We start from the raw sequence: 23,803 nt of genomic DNA on the forward strand, positions 1-23,803 counted from the left end.
TACGTAAAGCAGCTGCCTGGACTCACACAGAGAATTGATCTCATACAATCTAAAACTCTTAAAACCTTCACGCCACATATGGGAACTAGTAATCTTAGGTTCCTAATGTTTTAACCATAAAAAAAAAAAAAAAAGATTTTGCTGGACATTTTTCACATTTTTATTGTTTTTCATTCAAATTTTTTTTTAAGCTGAACGTGTATTGATGACGCTCATCATCAATTTGTTTCACAAAATTTGCCTTTTAGTACTAAAATCACATGTATTCATAAAGATAATTTAGTTTTTCTCTTTCAACTTTCGAATTAACAAACATTGCACGCATGCAAAAAAAAAAACGAGCTTATTCCTACAATGTAAGTGATTGTATAATCTATTACTCTTGTGGGATCATGTCTTTACAGGCGACACTTTATATTAGCATTGTGGAGGATAGTTGGCATCATACATTTAGCAGTGATTCCGTGCTTCTTCTTACATCAGGCATGTTAAACTCATTCCAGTTGAAGTGTGTAAAAATAAAAATAAATTGAATCACTTTTAAACACCAATTAAAGCTGTTGTGTAAAGACAATCTTTTACACAACAAGCAGAAACTTGGACAGATAATACTAAAGTATACTCATTCTAATGTGAAATACATCGGAACATCCAAAATCCCTGTCCTCCATTTTTGATTTGAATATTTTGTGGCATTTTAAAAACACTAAAAGCAAAACATGACTTGACAAATGTTCATCTGTGCTCGATGCTATGATATAAGTTAGATAACAGTAGTTCCCTGTGGTGTGTTTCCTCAAAGCTGCTATTAATACAATGTGCTGAACCCAAGCCAGGCAATTATAACAGCAGTTGTTCTAACAGAAAAGTTAATCGTTGTTTTTATTGTGTGCGTGTGTGTGTGTGTGTGTGTGTGTGTGTGTGTGTGTGTGTGTGTGTGTGTGTGTGTGTGTGTGTGTGTGTGTGTGTGTAATATTAACACTATGTAAGGTTATCCTAAAGGTCAGACTGGACCCACGATCCAGCTGACTTTGGCCCATCGTCCACATATTCATCATCTATAGTATATATCTATAGTTCTATAGTTTCAACTACTCTTCTGTAAGAGCAACCTGTAGTTGTTGTACACTGTGATTTATAAGTGTAAGAGTGAGAGGAAACTGTAATGTGAGGTTTTGTCGGAGTCAGATTCCTCTGAAATAACTAGTATTAGAAGAGGCAGGGTTATGTTACCAACACCAAAAACTATGAATGCAAGAACACATTTGTAATGACTAGTTCAAGAATCCTCGGAATTCAGATCCAAGCAGCCTGTCAGAGCCGAACCAACCTGGAAATCACTGTTTCCCCTCTATTTGCTGTGAAAACCTACATTTGCCTCAGCTGCTGCACAGGGATCTATCATTTGCACGTCAAGGACTTTGTACTTAAACTTTCAGGGGATCCGCTTCTAATGTTCGGTGTGCTGGATTCGGGAACTCACGTCGGACATCTTTGAAGTAGATGGTCTGTCTGTTGGGGTTAAGCAGCTGGATAACGGAGTCGTCGTTGTTCTTCACCCTGCAGCTGATGGTGGCCGTCTCCCCCTCGATCACCGACACGTTGTCGGTCGCCAGGTTCTGACCTTCAACTTGACGGGGCAGAAAACACAGGAGAAGGCAGTGAAGATTCAGGTGAGAACGCGGAGTTCCCGTCTGGATCACAGCCTATTAAATATTCATATTTCTTCCGGCAGGCGTGCCATGTCGACACGTGCACAGTGCAAAGATACGCGAATGGGCCGTGTAGATTGTCTGTTTGCAGCCATGTCTGATCCTTTTAATATAAGAGCCATGTGCAGTGTTTGTCACTATTGATCTCCCCCAGCTCAGAGTGGGCCCTGTGAGTCAGTGCCAGATGGGCTGTAAGCTCTGCTGCCCACGAAGGTGGAGAGAAAGAGGAGAGGGTAGGAAGAAAGAAAAAAAGAAGAGAGACAAAGAACGAGTGTAAGAAAGTGCCAAGTAGTAGACATGGGTGGAGGAGGTGAGGAAGATAGGGTGAGTTAAACCGAGCGGGAGAGAACAGAGAGAGAGAGAGAGAGAGAGAGAGCAGAGATAGATGAGGCGTGCTGTTTATGGCTAAGCTTTATCAGAGCCCTCCATCTGAGGTTCCATGTGACCAATGTGTGCTCAGTGTGTTCGGCGGTTCTGTTCTGTATCTCCAGGAATGAAAGTGCTGTAAGTATCTGAGTCACTCTCTTTACACTGGCATTGTTGCCACTGGCAGACCCCGGACCTTGTCGTCGTAACTTACACCTCGCACTAGAACCCCCCCCCCCCCCAACGCACCGTCGTCTTCAAGAGAGGAAGAGGGAGAGAATCAAAAGTCACCTTGTGCTATATTTATCTGGCAGGAGCCAAAAAAGCATAAGGAGAATGGAGAATACGATTTTAATGCCTCAGATTCCCACCAGCGGAGGAACAACACTTTCAGCCACAGCCCCAACAAAACATCAAAAGCACATTTGCATGCCCGGGTTGTCAGACACCTCTATTGCATTCTGACATTTACAAAGTGGTGGTGGTGGTGGGGGGCGTCTGCATTTTCAGATAGTGATAATGGGAATAGACAGCCAAACTAACATGATTCAAAATGAACTCTGCGAATGTGGAAAGCAATAAGAAATTAACCTCCTGTGGAGAAAAGCTCCTCAGACCTGTCTGATGCAATGAACCACCCATTTCATTCCACTCTGTTGCCGGGGCTCAGGTTGAGGACAAAGAGGAGGTAACAACAGACACGCATTACCGTCGAAATGTTTCCGCAATCAAATGTTTAGAGTCAATCTTTAAGCTTATGTGCCACTCGTGATACTGCTAAATCACAACATGATGAAAGGATGTTGAATTGTGCAGAAACAGACGCCGCGTTGGAAGCGACGGATTCTGCTCATGCCTCGCCGCCGCCGCCAGAGGCAGGTACGGCGACATGAAGCAAGCATGTAAATGAGAGGGTTTGTAAGTGAATGCCACAGCTTCCAGGTTCACAACGACAGCCAGGGAAGAGGGTTGATGTTTGAATTTTAACAATATCACACTTTCAGTTTTATTTTTTTGACTTCCTATGAGATCACGGTCTCACACCTCTCGAATGTTGTCGTTTTCAGCCACAAGAGAAACACTGAACATAAAGATTCTTGACTTCAATTCTTCCCTTACAAGCATGCTAATGCTGAACGAATTCAGCGAGGTGCTGGAGCCGATCCAAGCTGACCATGTGGGAAAATTCAGATTAATTGTGGACAGGTGACCACTACATCACAGGGCAAACACAGAGCCACGCAAGCAGTCTCTCACACACACACACACACACACACACGCACACACGCACACACGCACACACGCACACACGCACACAAGTGCAAGACTTACTTGTAGCTTAATTTTCACATAATACTGTAGCATCTGAGGTGCAAATGAATCCTATGTAAATTCAATTTAAAAGTGGTTTGATAATGTAGCTTTCATTGAAGATTGTCAAGGTTGTCAAGGGCAGGTGTTAATGCTGGGGTAATAATAGCTCGTCGTTATCGCTGGAAAGATGATGATCTGCTGCTTGAACGTTGGCAACAACTTTGAGTGACGCGCTCGGTAATAGCTGACGCGAGTTCAGCTGGATAGATTGGATTGCGTGCGAAATCGAAAAAAGAAAAAAAAAGAATAATCTTGCACATTGACTCAATATAATCTTCATGTGGAGAGATGAAATGTGTAACGGGTGTAATAATATCAAGAGGAGCTCCTCTGTACATGCGCTAAGCGACGGCAGAAGATGAGGCAGAAGCAATGTGAAGTGTTTTGATGTCTATTTTATTTCATTGCTGTAAAAGTAATATATTTGGCAGTCAAAACAGCAACATAGAGCAGCCTCAAAGCAAGGTTATTCTGCTCCCAATCTGTTGGACTGAGAGAAAGGGAATGCAAAAGATAAATTCTCCATAAGGTTTAGCAGCCCCAAGCAAGGTTGGTTCCCCTCCAATATCCCAGCCTAGGCTCATCTCCAATTCAAAACACACATAAATAACGTCGCTGTGATTAGCAATCCCATCAAAGTGAAAACAGGCCACTTTGTGGAACATGGAGGGTTTTTGCAATTGAAGTAAACATTTTCAATTGCCTCGGCATCCTGGTCATGATTGGGTGCAAATGAGGAGAGGCAGTCATTAATTCTGGGTGGTGGGTGGGGATGGAGGGGGGAGTGGGCAGTGGCATGGCACAGATGACTGGCTGATAAATTCACACTCATTCCAGCAGCTGTCTGAGAGAGTAAAGTGCCTGTATCTCTACACATGGCTGCCCTCCTGTTCCCGCATCACAACATACTGAATGAAACAGTCAAGAGAGAAATACAGACCTTCAAAAGTCTGCGTGCTCCCTCCGAGGGGACGTACAATCTGGCTTGAAGTGCCCGGCATGGACGCTCGGCTCATCAGCCATACTCAAAATGCAAAACGGCAGCGACTCCGACCAATTTGAGCAAAAGTTGACGAAATCAGAAAACATTAGTGGACCGGCTCCTCCATCAGAAGTTCGGAGACAGGCACCTTTTGAATCAAGCTGGCTCTTTCTTTGAACTCGGCTCTCTTGTTTTCACATCAAAAGACATGAAAGGGGCAGCAAAAAGCAGGACAGCCAGCCCCCCCAATTCCTCTCTCTCCCCCTCTCTCTCTCTCCTGAGTCACTGCTGTCTGCAGCAGTCGCGTCCTTTCAAGGAACAACCAGGACTATACACGGTCATTAACAATAAAAGTTTCTCCCTCTTTCTCTCTCTGATGCTGCCTCTTCACTCTTTATCCCTCTCAGTCATTAAATCCCGATCCTCATGATGAAATACTGTTTTAAGGGTGTTCACAAGTACGAAGGTTTGTGTCTCAGGGTATAATTAGCACCGTGCTATTTCTCCTAGACCCTTTGCATGGGAAGTTTTCTAAAAATTTCATACCCACTAATTCGAGCATCTTTTTTTTTTTTCTTTTAAAGATAAGCTCTCTTAGAAGTTTGGTGTATTCGTGTGTGTAATGATGCTGCAACACAACCAGAAAATAAGGACGTTTCAGCCCGAGGAAACATCTTTCACCCTCCGAAATATTAAAAGGTGATGCGTTTCTGATGTAAATGAATCAATGCTAGTTCATAGGAGTTTATAAATCACAACTCACAAACTTTATTAAGGGCTTCATAGATCCTCTTCGAGAAACAACGTTGTTGTAAAGCGCTATATTAACAATGTTGAAAAAGAACTAATTAATATGGTTAAATAAGATTCCCAACCATCTATAAATAACCTTTTAAATGATGTCCCCTTTTTATTAACAACTAATTAAGCATTTGTCAACATATTCTGCAATTTTTATACGAAGTTTAAACCATAATTACCTTCTGCATTTTACTCATTGTTTTAAATTGCTTCATCAGGGAAATAACAAATTACGAGTCAGAATTCATCAGTAAAAAAAAAAATCACAAGCAATATTACAGGAGTAAGGAGACAACAGGATATTGCTGATATGTAACTTTATATTTAACTTTATAACACTAGTCCTTTTAATGGTCCGTATTGTGTACTTCCAAATTATAAAGTTCCCCAGAGGATGTATTGGATTGGGTAATTATTTCAAGAGAGATCCATTGTTTTTTAAATTAGTCTAATTAAAATGATTGCTTAGTCAACGGAGAAATTAAATGCCAAAAGGTAATTAAGTTTCATATACTTCATACTGTATATTTTCCTAAAAAGAAATGTTTGGCAGGAACTGTTCTGTTTTTTTTTTTTGTTTGTTTTGTTTTTTTAATGAAGTGAATTGTTGACCTGAAATATTTAACAGTAAACATATTTTAAAAGCATATTTCACACAGATTAGAATAAGGTATTGATAATTGTCTGGACTTTTTGACAGAAAAATGTGGCTAAGTTCTTTGGATTATGACTTCCAGTCATCCACAGTGAGTCACATGCTGCTGTTACAGGGACAATGAAGTATCTGACACTTGACACTCTTGTTTGTGACCTGTTGTGTCCTGTGAGGTCAGACAGTACAAGAGTCTGAAAGTTCAGGAAGAAAGCTGACGGTTGTTTGGAGCCGAGGAAACGTCGTATTATTTACTGCCAGAGATGGTTTGAGTCGATGTGAAAGTTTAATCAACTCGGTCCAGATATAAGTGCAATGTTCAAGCCTTATGCAAGAAGCTCATCCATTTGTTTTGGCGGCTTTTTCACCGTTACTGATCAACAATAAACAGCCTATAAGCAAGCAGATTTGTACATTTAAAGAATAATAGGTGGGAAATGATTTCATGAGGATTACTCATTTTATTTGTTAGAAGCGGAGTTGCTCTTAACAGATTTAACATTTCAAGTCAAGGTGTGACTATTAAATTATTATATTAATTATTATTAGGCTCCATTGCAATTAAAAAGTCTGTTGTGAATTTTTGTGTCCTTGAGGTTTATTATTTTAACTTGTAAATCTGCAATATGAATCAATTGCCACATTGTCTTGTCTTGTGGACTAAGCTTTGTGAGTTCTAAGCCTGTTCTTGATGTGATTTGTGGGTCTCAGTACTCAGTTTAGTGGTTGTGCATTGCTATCGTTAAAGGAATCGAATCAAAACTTTTGACACAGCTGAAGTGTTGGACAGATTCAACTAACTGCTGCTCTGCGCCTGTTTTCTCACTGAAAAACCATGTGAGCACTTATTGATGAAACGTCCAGAACAGAACAGAAAGATCCTCATACAGCATGTCTTCAATTCACAATCCTACATCCTGTGTAGAGTCTTCTTCTTCTTCTGAGGTTGACAGCAGTTTGCATTCATAAACTTGCATTAGCGCCATCTGCTGGTTCTATCTATCTCCATCGCTTCCCACTGCTCTTGACGTCCCTGATGACTGTTTCCTTCTCTCTCTTATCAGTAGCCGATTCGTCCCTGATGAAGCGGTCATCTTGTACATTTGTTTCATAAGATCCAATCAAATCCGGACCAACTTTTATCATAAATCACATTTAAAGATGCTACAGTGGACCAAAGTGCTGTACAAAGAATATATATATGGTGTAAAAGTGCACATTCAATAGATAAAAGATACCGATAATAAAATAAAACTAATTAAAAAGGATGAAAACATGGGTGATATAAAAGACATTGAGTGAAAATTGTATAGTCAAGGGCCAAAGAGAACAGGTGGGTTTTTTTAGAAACAGAGAGGGAAGGGGCCCGTCCGACTGATGGGCAAGACAATCCACATGTTAGAGGCAATAACTGCAAACACGCAGTTTCTCCTGAGCTGACGCTTAGTTTTCGGAACTTTCAAGATGATCAGCTGACCAAAGAGAGCAAGTGGGGGTGTTAGCTCAGGTAGCTAAAAGATTTAAAAGCAAATTAAATTATTTTGAAATGGGTCGACACCATGTTAGGTTTTTTTGGTTGATTCTAACCAATTTCCAAAACTTTGTAAAGAGTCTATTTCATATCAGACAACACAGTAAGAGTAAACGGTGCATTTCAAGGTCGCACTCGAGATCGCCGCGTGAGCAAGCGTTCTAAACCCATTCACGACTATAACAGACAAGTTTAAGAATCATTTTTAGCAAATTATCAGAAATATGGATTTGTACAATTGATCTTGACCTTTTGTTGTTTAGATGTTCTGCAGTATCGTATTATTATTATTATTATGGTTTTCTCTTGACTTTGCAAATGCAATTTTGGCACCCTAAGAGCAGGCATAGATGGCCCCTCCTAAAGGACCCTGGACCCCAGATTGGGAACTACTGTTTTTGTTTATTCAGTACTCTCTTGCTTTGGTGTGTCTGCTTTTATGAAAATGCCAGAAAGAAGGAGGACATTAGGAAACTGTCAACTCTTAGGAGTATAAATGTGTCAAAAACTTTAGACAAATTGAAATAGGAATGAAATGGCTCGAGCAAATTTCGAAATCTGCCGTTACATGTGGTGAAATGTTGATTTGTGAATCACAAATAAAAACAGCGGATCAGCGCTGTGGGCGCAAGGCTATCTCCTCCTTCCTGAAAAGAAATACCAACATAACCAGCCATTCATGTAAATATGCACAGATGAACAGACCGCGATGGACAGCCAATCAACAGACACAGACAGAAGCAAGCGCTTCCAAATGAACAGCAGGTAGCAAAAAGAAAGAGTACCTGTCACGGTTTCAGCAGCTCCTGTTGCAGCGCAGGCGAGGACGAGAGCAGAGGAAGAGAAAGAGAAAAAAAAAAAACAGACAGGTTGTGAGCAGACAGGAAGCAAGCAAAGAGCCATATTCCACTGGTTACAAAAAACGTATTCATAATTTCTAAATAGGCGTGTTAGAATTCATTAAATTCAAGCTCCATATGCTATTTGTTTTCCACCAATTAAGACAAATACAAAAGCCATCATAATGAGTCATTTTTTCAATCCAGTCATTTGATTCTTCCACAGGTGTGTGCCATCCGGACATAATGAGCCATTTTTCTCCCTTCGTCATTTTCTGAGCGTGACATTAATACGGAGGAACAGGGGGGAATGTGCAGACTTTGTTTTCTTGCCCCTCGTGTCCCTGATTGAGATTCCAGCCAGCCCTGCCGTGGCGCAGCCACTGCCTGGAGACGCTCCCCCGGGACCCGCAGTGTATCCTGGAGAAGAGAGCACCCATTCGGAACGGTGCCCACCCAAACTGGCATCTCACAGGGCATGGGAGACTGGCGTGTTCCCAAGTCCCTGCAGCATTGCTCAGGGCCTGTACCCTCGGGAGAGCTTCCATCATTCATTGTCTGCTATTCATAAACAACCCCTCCCCCCCCCCCACAACCCCACCCCATCCCCCCCGTTCACTCACACCTCCTCCCCTGCCCTCTGCCGTTCAGCTCCATCTACATTTTTATATTTCACACACCATCTTTTATTGTATTGACATTTCACACAGACTTTGGGGTTTTCTTTACCCTGGCTGTGAGCAATGGGAGCTTCAGTGCCAAGCGTGCACTGTGTTGAAGTGACTGCCTGTCTCACTTGTCATTGCCGGTGTAATAAGGGTGTAAGGTGTGACACATGTCCTTGTTATGCTCCTTTGTGCATTTTCGACGTGTCAGCAATTCCGCCGGGACATAAAAAAAAAAAAAAAAAGTGTGAGTGACAAATCACACACGATGGGAAACAAATTTTAAACATTGTCCAGGCGCCCGCTTCGATATCTCTCCGGCTGCAAGGTGGCGGTGGCGGTGGTGGCGGCGCTTCTTTTTTAAAAAAAACCACGGTGTGCCAGTCAAGACTTGATCTGTTATTATGTGATAATTCAACATAATGAGGCGTCCGGGTGATTTGAACCAACAGAAACCAGGAGTGATCGAGGTTGCTAGTCAGACTCGAGCTTGAGTGAGCACACCGTATGTGTCCCAGTCCGACCAGCCCTCAGGACAGCCCATAATGAGGCTTTTGAGCTACTTTAATTGCCAGGTAATTATAATGTTGTAGCAACATTATGTAAATGACTCATTATCATCTTGTATGTGTAGTATATCTGCCCTGGTTTTTATGTTACTCTGTCAGCAGTGTAACCCAGAAAAATGTATCACCCGGATACTGGGGCATTTCAGTGTTTAATCTTGTCAACAGGCACCTATATCCAAACACCAAGACTTGTGATATAGTGCAGTGACACCTTTCCTAACCCTTCACTATGATCCACTTCCTGCTGGTGGCCTCTGAAGAGGCTATAAATAGTGTGGTGGAGGCACCGGATGGCGTCTCTCCGTGCTCCCCTTTCTCTCCTCTGTACCTGCAGCACATTAGGTAGAAGTTATGAGGTGCCAGCTCGCCTGTGATTAGATGTCATGGCTGTCGCTCTGCTTAGACAGCGCTGATAGACAGATTTCTGGGGGAAATGCATGTGATGGCATTCGCGCGAGTGGACCCATTGCACCAATCTGTCAATCACTCAGGATAAGAGCAGGCAGGCCGCCCGTCCTCCAAATAATGTCTGTCCTTGTCTCCTCACCTCCCTTTTTTCCTTTTCATCCAAATCTCATTCTATTCTATGGCACAATGTGCGGCATTGTGTTTGCAAGGTGAAAAGTGGAATGTTTCTCGATCTCCACCTGCAGTGGAACTACATTTCCTTCTTCGCAACTGGCTCATCCAGAGCATTTGAAAAGGGAATATTACGTTTGCTATACGAAGTGAAGCTCTGGCATTCAGAGATCAGTGTTGAGCCCTTTTTCACACCAATGAATCTATAATAGCGTGCACTGTTTTTTTAGTCAGTGAGGTAAACTCGGATCTCTGGAGACAAGATGTCTGAATGGTAAGAGTGGCACACAGCCTCTCTCGCTTCCTCTCTGCCGCTCAGTAAAAGCAGTGGGGTAACACTAATGAGGCAACATTTCGTCTCAGTACTAGTATGATGCCTTTGAATTAATGTTCCTCCTTTCAGGTAAAACATTCCCTTGCTTATTTATGCTCATGATCTGCGGCGTGTTGCATGTCATCCTCGTGTGTGATCGCACTGCATAAGAGCACACAACAGAGTCGGATGCTGGAGCTCTGTGTAGTTCCCCATAGAGACACCCACATTGGTTACCTTCGTGGCTCTGTGTGAGCGCGAGTCTTTGTGTCGGTGTGTGTGTGTGTGTGTGTGTGTGTGTGTGTGTGTGTGTGTGTTTGAGAACTGTGGGTAGCCCACTGTGTTTTCATTTAATTAGAAGGATCAGAGGTGGGCTTCAAACTTTTTCTCTTCAAGGAAATCGGATGGAGAAGCGAGCTCCTGCGGAGAGGACCCAATAAACACAAGACGACTTTTGAGGTCAGGATTTTTCACAAAAGAAACCGATCAAAGAGTTCCAGCTCCTCTCAAAAAGAGGAGAGAAAAAAACCGTGTCCGACAATTCACGCTTTCTGTCTTTGTTGTCAGGCATAATTATTGCCAAATCCACATTAAAGAATAGACATATATTTCCAATACAAATACTATCTAAATGGGCTTTGCGGTGTCTCAAACCACAGTCACGGTTCGCCAAACAGCATTTCACGAAGCTTTCAGGCACAGTTTTTGCAGTAAAGGTTGTTTTGTGGAATACATTGCCTTACTGGCTGACCAATCAGTGGAAAATGTGAAGCAAATTTGTTTTATTATTTAATGTCTTTCAAGTTCCTGATTCGATTCAGTGATGTGGAAGCGTCTCATAACATCAGCTATCAAAAGAAGCTAAAAATAAAGGCAAAAATATTCGGTAACTTCACAAGTTCCAAGGGCATTTTCGTACTCGACAGGGTGGTGCAGATAAAATAAACCCGGCCCAATTGCGTCGCTGAAGCGGTTCATTGCGGAAATGTGAACACCACCATCTGAATACACGAAGGAGGCAGACAGAGGTGTATTCCATTTCCAAAAGAACTGTGGTGCACTTTGATTGCTCTGTAAACACAGCACAGGCCGATGTGTGATAAACAGACCAATGTGACAGACATCCAAACTGCCATGTCTGCTCCACACACCAGTCACTGTGTGAGTTTTCAAGTAAGTGAAAATATCCCCGCAATAATACCACAAATGCATTCAGCTCAGAAGCAATCGCTGGACTGGAAGTTAGGGAGTTATAAAAGTGTCCCCATCATCCCAACAAAACTCTACAATGAAGCCAAACTCCTACAGACACACAAAGTCTCACTCAAACTCAGTTTCCTAACAGTGAGTCAAACGGAAGCAGTTTGAGCGATGTATTCACGTGGATAAATTGAGTCACAGCAAACAGCAGCGAAGATTGCATAATACGTCTGTAAGCTCTGGAAAAAACTAGTGGGTGGACCTTTTTTTTTTTTCCCTGTAAACAACTTTTGAAGTTGTCATGCCCTCATTACCCCCCCCAAAAAAACAAATCATTGTATTCTGCCATTTAAAAAAAAAGAAATAAAGTTAATTGAGGAGTATTTTATTCACACACTAAACCGCGATTATCAGCCGTCTGATACAGCGTAATCCAGCCCATCCATCCCTCTATACGTCCATCCAGCCAGTGAGATATCAGGAAAATGCTTGCCTCCAAACCCAACTGGGAATATTCAGATTACCTCTCCCCAGGGTGAACTCAGACATGATAATCAGGTGGGCTTACAGGAGATGCAAACCATGTTTCTGCTTGATACACTGCAACAAAAAGGAGGTTTTGCAAATATTCCTGCAGAGGTGAGTAATTGCTCAGTGTTAATGGGATCTGCTTTATACAGGTCTGCTGAATGGTGTGAATGTGAGTGCGAGCCACGGAGACATGTAGCTGAGGAGAGCTTTTCACGTTGGGAGATTACAGGGTAATCCTTTGGAAATGCTGGCAGATTAAAAGCAGATATATTGAATTTGGTGACCTGTCTCCTTTCAGTAAAGTGCTTCGGAGCATCCAGTACTGCACGTAAATGACAAAAGACGGGTGTTTGTGTGAATGAAAGGCTAAAATTAAGACGTGTTGGGCTCTAAATTACCTTTGAAAACAAATAAAAGGAGGCATGCAATCGCATTGGTGTACCTGACTGCCTCCTGTCATTCATAATACTCATAAAAAATGTTTCTGCAGCTGGAAATAAAAAGAAGAAGAAAAAAGAGAGAAAAGCAAACGGCAACCAGCCGCTTTAATGACAACTTTGCACCGCTCAGGTAGTGTTTGTCTCTCGCAGTTGTGTCAAGGGAAAAAAAAGCGAGCGTTAACACATTTGTGACGACTGTAGATGCCAGGCGGCTGCTCAACACACAGCTTCTCATGATAGGCAGCAGACTTTCCCACTTACACAAATAAAACAGCCCAAATAAAAGTGAAATAAAAGGAAAAGACGGCGGCTGTTTAAGATTATGGTGACACGTCTATCAAATGGTAATTTGACAAGAAAACAACACCGTTCTACAAGGCAGGACTTCTCAAATCAACATAATATGAGGCAGGAAGAGTGTTATAGCAACACACTATTAAGTCATGCTGATTGTGACAAATGCTTTAACTATAAAGGTCTATAAATCACAAGGCAAACCGCTTTCGCTGGGAGGTACAATGACTTTGCTTTCCCTAGCAGGCACAATGATCCACTCTGTTATGTTAACAAGACGGGTTGACTGAGCATGGACTTAAGTGCAAGCAGCATCAGCAGCAGTGTGCTCTGCACCCAGAACCAGGCAGCGGCAGCAGCAGCAGCAGCAGCAGCAGAGGAGGAGATTCCCGCTTAAAGCAGAGAAGGCTTAACCTCTGGCGATGTGACACATCACATCTCATTCAGATTGTCTACTTCGGGTGATGCTGCAACTTCTCTCTCCTCTGAGACAGCAGGCGCTGTGAAAACCTCTTTCCAGCCCGGTCTCCAGTTTTTCTTTTGGTGTTTTTTTTTGTTTTGTTTCATTTTTTATTTTTTTGAAAGGAAAGTTGCGACGGGAGTTCCGTGTTTGTTACCACAGGAGAGAAGCCGGCGCTCTGATTCAACCCAGATCAAACAGCACACACAATGTTATGAACCAAAGCCCTCCAAAAAGTCTTCAGGGAGGAATTTTCTCTTGCTTTTCTGGTGACACTATGGTGCCTCACCTATAGTGTGGTCTCTTGCCAGAAGAATTCACAAGAGGAGTGTTCATAGATGCCCCCCCCCCAGCCTTTCTGCCAGCCTATCAGCTTACTCAGTAGGGATGGGTGTACACTTTTATCAGTATGTCTTTATGTATATGTGTGAGGGGTAATTAGGACATTAGGAGAAGCCTCTGACAGGCTTGTCATGGCCACAGCCTGCCCAGTGGAAAGGAGGTGGTCAGAGGGGGTAAGTGGGGGTCCGGCAGGGTCAAGAGACAGCTGCTACACCACCACTCACTGTCTGCAAGCTCTCAGAGAATATTAAAACCACCGGGGCCTCGGCCAAGAAGCTCCCTCATTTGTGAAAAACATAAAGCCTTCCCATGAGGAGGTCGCGGCTAATTTATCCCACCGGAATAAAAAATTGCTATGGTTTTTTTGTTTTTTTTCCCTTTAAAGACCAAAAAAAATGACAATGGCATCAAGGTAATTGAGGTTATTTTGTAAATCAGGGAAGTTGGAACGTGATGACAGTTTTTACACTCGTACTCATTTTTTTTCTTCCCCATGATGATGAATCTATGTGATCTCACACCTCCTGCGTATCTGTCTCCAGCAGCGAGAAGCCCTATTATCACAATATGAGACATATTAAATACATCCCCTAAGGCTGATGACCTTGGCGATGGCATGCCATTAATTGTATAGATGGATTATTATCATCACAACAATAACATGCCTGCTTTCCTGCTCCACTCTCCCAAACACCTGTGCCCATCCGCTGGCTGCCTGTGCTCATACGCTCATAATCACTTCTATCAGACCAAAACGCTAACTGCATCCGGGGACGCTAAACACGTCCATTTGTTTGCAGTTGTAATGTCTTTTGTGAGCCTCAATCAGGCACCTGTCAGACACACACCTGCTGCCATGGAGGTAAGAGAAAAGGCAGAGGGAAGGCCCTTTGTTTCCTCACAGAGTTTATAATCAGCACGTTGTTTCCAATCTTCTTGCACCATTTTTCAATTTCCCATTTCCCTTTTCGCAGTCAAATCACTGCTATCAATCAGGTACGTGTTTGAGAGCGGGAGAGAGAGAGAGAGAGAGCGAGAGAGAGAGAGAGACAGAGAGAGAGAGAGAGAGGAGAGAGAGAGAGAGAGAAGCGAGGGGGAAGTTCCTTGATGGAACCATCTCCAGCCCCAGGCCTCATTAGTCAGACACTGCAGGAAGAAATGTGTGGTGACTGTGAGCAGTGTGTGTGTGTGTGTGTGGGTATGATAAAAATGAATACTGCTGGAGTGTGTCTGTCAATATGAGGCCATTTAGCATTTTCTATTCCATCCAAATGATGCACCGTGGACATTATGCTCTCTATTGGAGTTCCTCTAAATGGATACTCAAACCCAGTAAGTTATATTATATTTTTGCCCTTTTTCCTCCTCTGTGCTCACTGATATCATGGCAGAAAGATGACCTATAACGTCTCAAAACAATTTCTGTGCAACCATGACAACATCTTCTTGGTATCAGAGCAGCGGCGTGCGGCGAAAAACATCTCAGAAATGAATGCCGCTGAGTGATGTGGCAGTCGATACGAGTCAAACCATAACAGCTGCATAGGCACAAGCTGTATTGATCCCGCGCGACGAGTGGAGCTCGAAGTGCATCGACATCCTTGAAGAGAGTCAACTTAGTTGCTTTGATTACACTGAATACACTGACTGTTATAACAGAAAACAGCACAAAGGCCCCTGTTAACATTCATGAGGCACAAATTAGGCAACAAAACAAACAGTAAATAAAGGATGAGCAAACACAACCAGCCTGGTTTTTTTCTCTTCTTTTTGCCAACATGGCAATATGTTCGATGTTTCACTGAGTGTATTGATTATAAACGAGATCTATTTGAAGTGGCCGAGACAAAATGGCAACTACAGTAAATTCACAATGGCAGCGTAATATACGGCTTCGCTGCTTTCATTTATTCACAGCTTGACATTTCCTCCCTTCCGCAGAGTGTGCTCTAACTGTGTGCCAATGGCCACATCATTTAGACTGGACCCGCATGAATATTTAACATTAGTGCCTGGCTCGTAGCTCGCAGAAAATGAATTATTTTTAGTGGGCTTTGCAGAGGCACCGTGAAAAACCCTCACTCTGGTGATGAATCGCCGGAGAGTTTATGTTGTATTAAGCAGGCAAAACAAATGGCTATCAATCATTCGACGCTTTCCAAGCTTGCCAGCTACGGGTCTTCTGCTATACTCCCCTCCTATTGCTCTCTTCAGAGGATCGGCTACCAGCCTTCGGAGTGCAGGAAAGGGTCAACATCCAGTTCAATAGGGTTTGTCGTCAAGGAAGAGCGAGGCGGACTTAATTCAATTTAAATACAGTATTGGATCCATGAAGCGAGCTTTAACAAAAACTCACTTTGCATTATTTCGATGTCTCTTTTACTTTCATTCCCAGGTCTTATTTTAAGCTTTTTCAATCCTTATATATATATATATATATATATTATTTTTTTTTTACTTTACATTATTCTAGAGCTCAATTCATTGACAATCCATGGACAAAAAATACCTTCAAAATGACACATATAATATCCATTTCACTGTGTGACATATAATGAACTGGAATGGCTCTCACTGCACGGTATGCCGGAGACCTTTCGCGATAACAGCTGTGATAATGAAGCGTTTTCAGGCAACAGCGGAAAAACTGAGGTCAAATACTCACTGAGAGTAATTAGTCTTGCACAGACTCCAGTGCATTCTGCAAGCGCAGTTATTCTCCATTATGATTGTTTAAAGTCTGGAAAATATCGACTGGAAGATGGAGGAAGATCAACCGGATTTTTGTCTCGCCGACGATCAAACCACGTTTGAAGTGTGAACTTTCTAACCTCCCAAATCCCACCGTCCGACTGTTGGAACGGCGAGTAAAAGCTACTTCAGCAAAACACAGACGATGTGGGGATTCCAACATTTCTGAAGATACTCTACCAGATATGCACATTCAGAATGCAGATTTTTTTTTACATTTACATTTTTTTTTTAAACAAAATATATCCCCTCGTGCACCGCGGGGGCATCGCGTTACACTAATTATAGAGTTTTGCAGCTCTTTGCAGGCTGATGGTTCAATTTTTATACAATTGATTTATCACTGTGACTACACTCCGTTTGAATCTCTCTTTATCTTTACTTTTTGTTTCTCAAAATGTTCACTTTGTATTTGTGGTATGACGACAATAAAATGCAGATTTGTTCATGAATGACATTGATGAAGTTTTATCTAATCTGATTTTATTAACAGGAAATATGGAGAAACCATGCAAACAAGTCCAAATATGGAGAAAATAACGTGATTATTCTTGTAGTTTTGTAGAATCAACATGATTTAAACCAACAAAAATTCCGTACATGTTCGTCTTCAAGGTCTCTGAAGAGAGCCTCAGGGTACAACAGAAGGAAATACTGACTTCTGAGGGTCAGGGGATTTTAAAATGAAGTGATAATAAAAAGAAATAAGTTGGAGATTAAATATTTATAATACTGAATAGACTCAAAACAGATTTTCACAGCAGAACTATTTCACAAATGAAAAAGATTAAATAAGCTTCAGCACAAAGCTACAATGTATAATGAGACTATATCTGAAGATTTGCCTGATATTTCAAAATAAAAGCGTCTAACTGGCACAAGAAGAGCTCAAGTTCTCATTTTTTAATCATCTATGTATTTAAAGATCCAGTAACTCTATCTAATATTGTGGAAAACGTTAGGAAGTGTGTCATTAATCCAGTGAGTCACGAGTTGGTCGATGTTTTCTGAGGTGGTCTGACCTTGTCACGTTTAGAAAAGCCCTGAGATATACTGCTAAACATGATGAAATAACAGCATGTTTATAACTACCCAGATGAGATTTCAAAGAAATGTTAAAGTTGCTCCAGCAGGTGTGAATGTTATCTGATGACAGAATCTGAACAAGCATGATTTAGCAGCTGCGTGACCAATTTTGTTTTTAATCTCAAGTGTATCTGATGAAGAATTTGGTTCAGCTTTTAGTTGGAATTTGTTTACAGAGAAGCTGCACTTGTTTTTGGAATAGAGAGTGAGGGTGCGGCTGCTGTTTAAGTGAACCATCATTTGTCCAAGTGATTTAAAATTATGTCTGTATCAAGGAAAAGCTTACTGAGTCCCGTCTGAGCACAACCAAGGTCGCTTGTACAATACTGGAAATAAATAAAAATCCCTTGTACAAATAAAACCAGGGGAGAAATAAAAGGAGGGGAAAAAAACAACCTCTTGCAAGATTAGGAGGGCGAGGAGATCAAACCTGAGAGCGTATAAAAGAGCAGTTCTTATAGATGATTAAATCAGCTCTTCATGCCTCCCCTACCTGCTTTGAGTTCTATTTGATTGGCTACGCAATTACCCTAACATTGGTTAATTGCTAGTTAATTCACCTCTCACAGCAATCACATCACCCTCTAGTCTGCCAATCAGTAATGTAAAAATTCATGTGCAAAAAGAACCAGTCCGCACAAGCGAGCCCCCAACCCCTCCCCCCCCAAAAAAAACAAAAAAAACCCAACCCACCAGCATGACACTCTGGGTTTACAGATTCTCAGATTACTTGACAGTTTCATTAAGACAGATTACCCTGACCCTGAAGTTTTAATCTCCCAGATAAAGTGAAGCTGTTTTTACACCCCCTCCTCAAGGATGCACTTCATTTCCAACATCCAGTCCGAGATGAGATTTGGCCTCCTTCAAATACAATCTGAATTGCTTCAATTGATTAAACAGAATCTGGCAGGCTGAGCGGAGCGGAGCCGAGTACAAAACCCGTCCACGCAGCCACTGGCAACTGTGGACACAAGATTGAGGGTAAGATATCCGTGAGCGGCCTGGCACCTGAGTCAGAGAGATAGTCCTGGGGGGGGGGGGGGGGTCAGACTACAGACCACAGACTGGGTGGCTTTGCCTGTGTTTCTCCCCCATCAGGTTCATATTTTATGGATGTGCGATACAGTTCAGAAGACAGTCTGAGATGACTAACAGTTGGCGTGCAGGCGGCAAGAGTTCAGCGATTTATCAAAAGGGAAGGGAGTGTGGCAAGTGGAGAGTGAGACTCAATGTGAGGAATGTGTTGTAGTGGCTGTTAATTCGAGGACTTCTCAAAACGGCTTTGGGCTCCGATGTGCATGCGTGACTATCGAGAGATGAGTTGTTGTTTTTTTTTTTACCCATTAACAAAAGAAAAAAGAAAAAGAAAAAGACAGGAAGGAGACATCGGCAGTACAGATGTGTCTCTCAAAGAGCCCAACATGAAACGCAGGAAACGGCCCCTTTGATCATTACCTACCTGTCAGTCTGCCCTCCACAGGGACCGCCTGTTACGGCTGCTGATGCTTCTCACTGACACACAGAAACACACACGCAAACTGAAACGCCTTGAAAGAAAAAAAAAAAAAATACACAAACGAAAGACAGAATCAGAGCCGCTATGAGTTTGACTGGTGTTGGCGTTCAGACTCGTCCCCAAGGATGTATAACCATGGCGACCAGCATTGTGGGCAAAACGCAGGTTGATTATTCTATATTTGGATCCCAATTAGCCTCGCTGCTCGGGTCCAAATTCGTACATTCGTACAATTCAGGCTCCAGTCCCCGTGATTGTTGCATTAGTCGACTGTGGGAGGGGAAAAAGACGCAGCGGGCGATCAAAGGGAGAGCGAGTCGATAGAAAACAAACTCGTCTAAGTTCGTTTGTTTGACTTACTGTCTCTACGACGTTGCGACCTGCTGAGAATATCTGTAGACAAAGAAGGAGACACGCAGCTGGTGTCACGATCGGGAGGAGAACGCCAGTCCGTCCTCACGTGGATCTTCATCTTATCGTCTCCACATGAAATCTGGTCAACTGCGTGGTATCTTCTTCTTTCTTCACGCGACAATGATGATCATTGAAACTGATATTTCTTTTAAAGGCCTCACAGCGGCCCTAAAGAGTGGGTTTAACTAAATTACCGTGGATCTGTCGGGATTTAAAGTGTCTACAATTGGTACTTCTGCCACTGACATTTCTCATGTTCACTGATAAAATGTGAGTCTATAAAACAACTGGAAGGATTGGGGAAGCGCCTCGGTTACGGCACATAAACTGCAGTGAATACTCGTGATATGTTCACACGAAATATACCAAAAAATGATGTCATTTAAATATATTTTGAATGTTGCACTAAAGAAGATACAGCAATAAATTCATCTATCTCCTATATCAAAGTCATGGGTATGATCCCAGCTGACTGGAAATGTAAAATATTTCTTAGTAGTTAATTGTTATTCCTCGAAAAACTTTATTTATAGTGAAACGCTTCAGCGTAACGGATCCTGACTGCGTGGCGGTCTCATCAGCCTCATCACGCCGCACTATATGTGGTGTTAGTTGTTGTTTTGTACCTTGTCCTTTTCTCTCTTTACTGTTCCTGAGCTAACTGTGTGGAGGCAGGTGGCCGCCACCGCTGAGTCTCAACCTGCTGGAGGTTTAAAACCAGCCTTTCCTTTCCCTCATCAGGGATGCCTGTTCATGTGGGAATTGTACCTTTTTTTCCCTTCTTTTTTTTTTATCGTTTGTTTCATAGTCGACAAGTTTTCTTGTCAGTTTAACTTTGATTTTGTTTAGCACTCTGAGAAAATTGTGATGTAGTTGGTGCTTTATATATCATTAAATGTGGGTGGCTGGCAACGTGTTAATGCGTAATAAAATAAAGATGAAAGAATTAAGTGAAATAAAAAATTAAATAACGTAAAAGAAATAATGAAAAAAATTAGGAAAAATAGAGAGAAAAACTCGAGAAAAATAAAAAAAAAATATTTTAAAGAATATCTGTGATTTAATGGTGACAAAATTAATAAAAGAAGAAACATATAAAGCATCTTTAGAGATTTAAAATGAGCTTTACAAGTGCAGAAGTGGTCATTTTCTGTTCTGACTGTTGGTTCGCCCTGTCCACCTCTCTTTTGGTAAGACATTGTCACGTTGAGGGTCTGATACACAAAGATTCTAAAAATATGCTGTAAATTGCTTCAATAGATGGTTTCAATTTGCTTGCGTTTCGCAGGTGAATGACTACAATTAACATGAGCGATGTCACACACAAAGAAGGACAATTTCAATGAAATTTGAATTCAGTCTCCACATAAATGTGGAGTTAAATGTGTATGAAGGAAATCAACCATCAGGAGATGATCTCATACAAAGTACTTCATCTACAACACTATACAAGTGCTTATGAAATAAATCAGCAACCAGAAAACAAGGAAATGCTTCTCATCACAAGAAAAGTAGCATTGGGTGAGTTTACACAATTGTCAAATCACATTACACAGAGATTAATCAATTACAGGACCATAAACTAATCCCAATAATTTGCATTATCAACACAACCAAAGTTGAGATTCCTGATTCAATATGAAAAAAAATGTCAAAAATGATAATTTGCATGTGAGACATCATCATCAGTAAGTTACGTGAGTAGATCAGCTTCCACGTGTACGTGCATGCAGATTCATTTTAATACGTCCAGACCATTGAGCTGATCAGGACCTTGAATGTGACACAAACGGGAAAAATCAGTGAAGTCCATTTCGTTGTTTTCATGCTGTGGAAAGCAAACAGTGACATTTTGATTAATTATTGAGGATACTACGCCACAATATCTAAATGTACTATATAAGAATCAAAAACCAGACCCTTATCATCTGGATGTTTTTCCACGAGACGATATATTTTGCAGAAATATAAAACTGCAACTGTTATATTTCCTTTCTGTGAGATTTGCTATAAAAAATTCTATCGCCCTCCTCTGAACTTGACTGAAAGCGCACATTTCAAAGTCGGATGCGAGATAAAATTTTAGTAACCTGACCCTTTAAGGCTGTACGACTGCTGCGGAGACACCTGCGGTAAACCTGGCGGCACACTGTGCAGGGACCTGCAGGCTTTGACCAAAATAAACTTTGTTAACCAACTGCCAAAGTGAAGCCATCTCAAAGTGTGAGCACTGTATCTCTATTGCTTGTATTTTCTGTCACTGTGGCTAAACAACTGTCGGTCATCACTTTGAATGGAAATTCTTCGGAGGCTTGGTTTGCTGAGCTTGTTAGGGGAATATCAGCATCTTTATGATCAGCTGCAATTGTTTCTAAATCCCGGTGCCCTCTGCTGCATTTGTGGCTCTTCCTCTGTGATCTCTCCGCCACCACCGTTTCCAGCTTCTAAAGGTTAAAGCTACCTCTTTAATCTTCGCGTGACCCCCGCTGGCACTGAGCGTAAACAATATAATGCAGCAGCATAAACTAATTTATATGCAGAGTCGTGTTTGCCTGTCTTTCTATTTTAGGCGAGTATGACTTGGTTGTTAACGCACCACCCACATGACTCGCGGTGGTCACATTTGGTTGCAGCAATTTACACAGTTTAAGTTGTAATGGCCTTTCAGCGTCTCTCGCAGAAGCAGCCGCGACACCTGTGTAACTACTCGGGGAATACATCGCGCGGCCACGGCTCCAAACACCATTAGCATGCATTGTACTGTCAATTTAGAGGGAACGTTTGAAGCTTATTCAAATGGGAATGAGTCCATTTGTTCTGAGGATGAGAATAGGACGTGTAGGACAGTGGAAACATGTGGCTGTGATGTTGTGCGGATTCCAGCAACAACAACAAAAAACAGCGTTATATACGCCGAATCTCCTGGTGCAGCTTCGTGTAATGTCATCTCTGCCATGCTCCAGATCAGAGCGCGAGATCCCGCAGCACAACATCAAAGACTCGTCACCAATCAGGCGCACGCCAAACCAGCCAGCGTCCAACCGAGTGACACATCCACAGCAGCTCAGCGCATCTGCACAGGTAGACGGCGCGCCTATTCAATCATCTCACACAACATTTACTCATCACAGCCTCCGCCGCGAAAATCACACAACGGAGATGTATACTTTACCGTGTTTACTTAAAGCATAATTGCAGATACATTATGCAGAATAAGTCATTCGTCTTACGATGTGCACACCTGTGAATGGAACTATATTTAGGTCCGCCTATAGCAACTGTAACAACACACAGTGTTTTTCCACAGAGACAAGATGACCTAATGGTATTTCTTTATGCTGAAGTTGAATTGGTAAACCTGAGGTCTGATTTCAAAGCAACAGTTATATTACATATTCATAAATCAAGTTGTTAATCACCATACATATGGAAAAACAGAAATGTTTTGTGTACAAAAGCATGCTTTTGCAATGAATTAGTCCATAAAAGTGAGAGAAAAACTGAAGTTGATCGTAAAAGTCTGTGGAAATCCATCAAAAACATATGTATTTTGCCCAGACAAAGCATCTGTTATCCAGTTTTTGATCATTCAAAAAGACCATGAAAGAATGAAAGAGGACCCTACCTACTGAGACTTATCATCTGAATCTGCTTTTCAGAGCTTTTATATTGTCGTGACTGCTCAATTTAATGTCATAGCTTCAGTTCAGTCCCACTGCTCCTGTTGTAACATGTTTTTTTGTTTTTTTTTGTAAAAAAGCTCTAAAACACCTCTGTACATGACCTGCCTGGCAGCAAACGAGAGGCAGACAAAGTCAGAGACGACTCGGTGAATATAGTCGAGCATTTCGCAGCTTAAGAGCCAAAGCTTTTTTTTTGTCTTAATTCTGGAATTTGTGGAAAAACAGCCAAGCTAAAGGGAGCGTGAATATTCATCAGGTCGCTTGAAACTCGACTCCAAAAGAATTCTGCTGTTGCTTTCTGTTTGCTGGATGTGCAAATAACCAACTGTTTACTGGTGAGTTTGCCAAAACAGCTTCAAAGGACACGCGTGATGGATTTAGTGAGATCGAGTAGGATGCTACACTCTTTCAGAGCAGTAAGGAGAACCTGCAGTCGCCATGAAAGTTATAGTAAACATATAGTCATGAACATCACATTAAAACATCATATTTTCTTTTCCCACATTTCTGCCATGTTGACACTTTTTTGGATATTAGGGGAGTCTTGTACAGTTTTAAAATACGCTCTATGAATAACGCCAAAAAAACTAAAAAAGATAAAAGTTTTCTTTTCATCTCAGATTATGGTGAAGTTTTAAAACATTGACTATGAGATTCAGAATCTTTTTTGTCATTGGATTAAATGAATAATCAAATTGTG

General features: G+C 41.8%; 1 protein-coding gene across 1 annotated transcript in view; it reads right to left on the minus strand.

The window, feature by feature from the left end:
• The window catches only part of cadm1b (cell adhesion molecule 1b), a gene marked incomplete at its 5' end in the record, with an annotated part of 186,763 nt that overhangs the window by 39,758 nt on the left and 123,202 nt on the right, over positions 1 to 23,803 (minus strand). Inside the window, one exon of the mRNA XM_080511032.1 lies at positions 1,484 to 1,630. Coding sequence (XP_080367158.1) covers positions 1,484 to 1,630 — 147 coding nt within the window. The remainder of the gene's footprint in view (positions 1 to 1,483; positions 1,631 to 23,803) is intronic.

Source organism: Blennius ocellaris, assembly GCF_963422515.1.
Source record: "Blennius ocellaris genome assembly, chromosome: 2".
In the NCBI taxonomy this organism is placed as follows: domain Eukaryota; kingdom Metazoa; phylum Chordata; class Actinopteri; order Blenniiformes; family Blenniidae; genus Blennius; species Blennius ocellaris.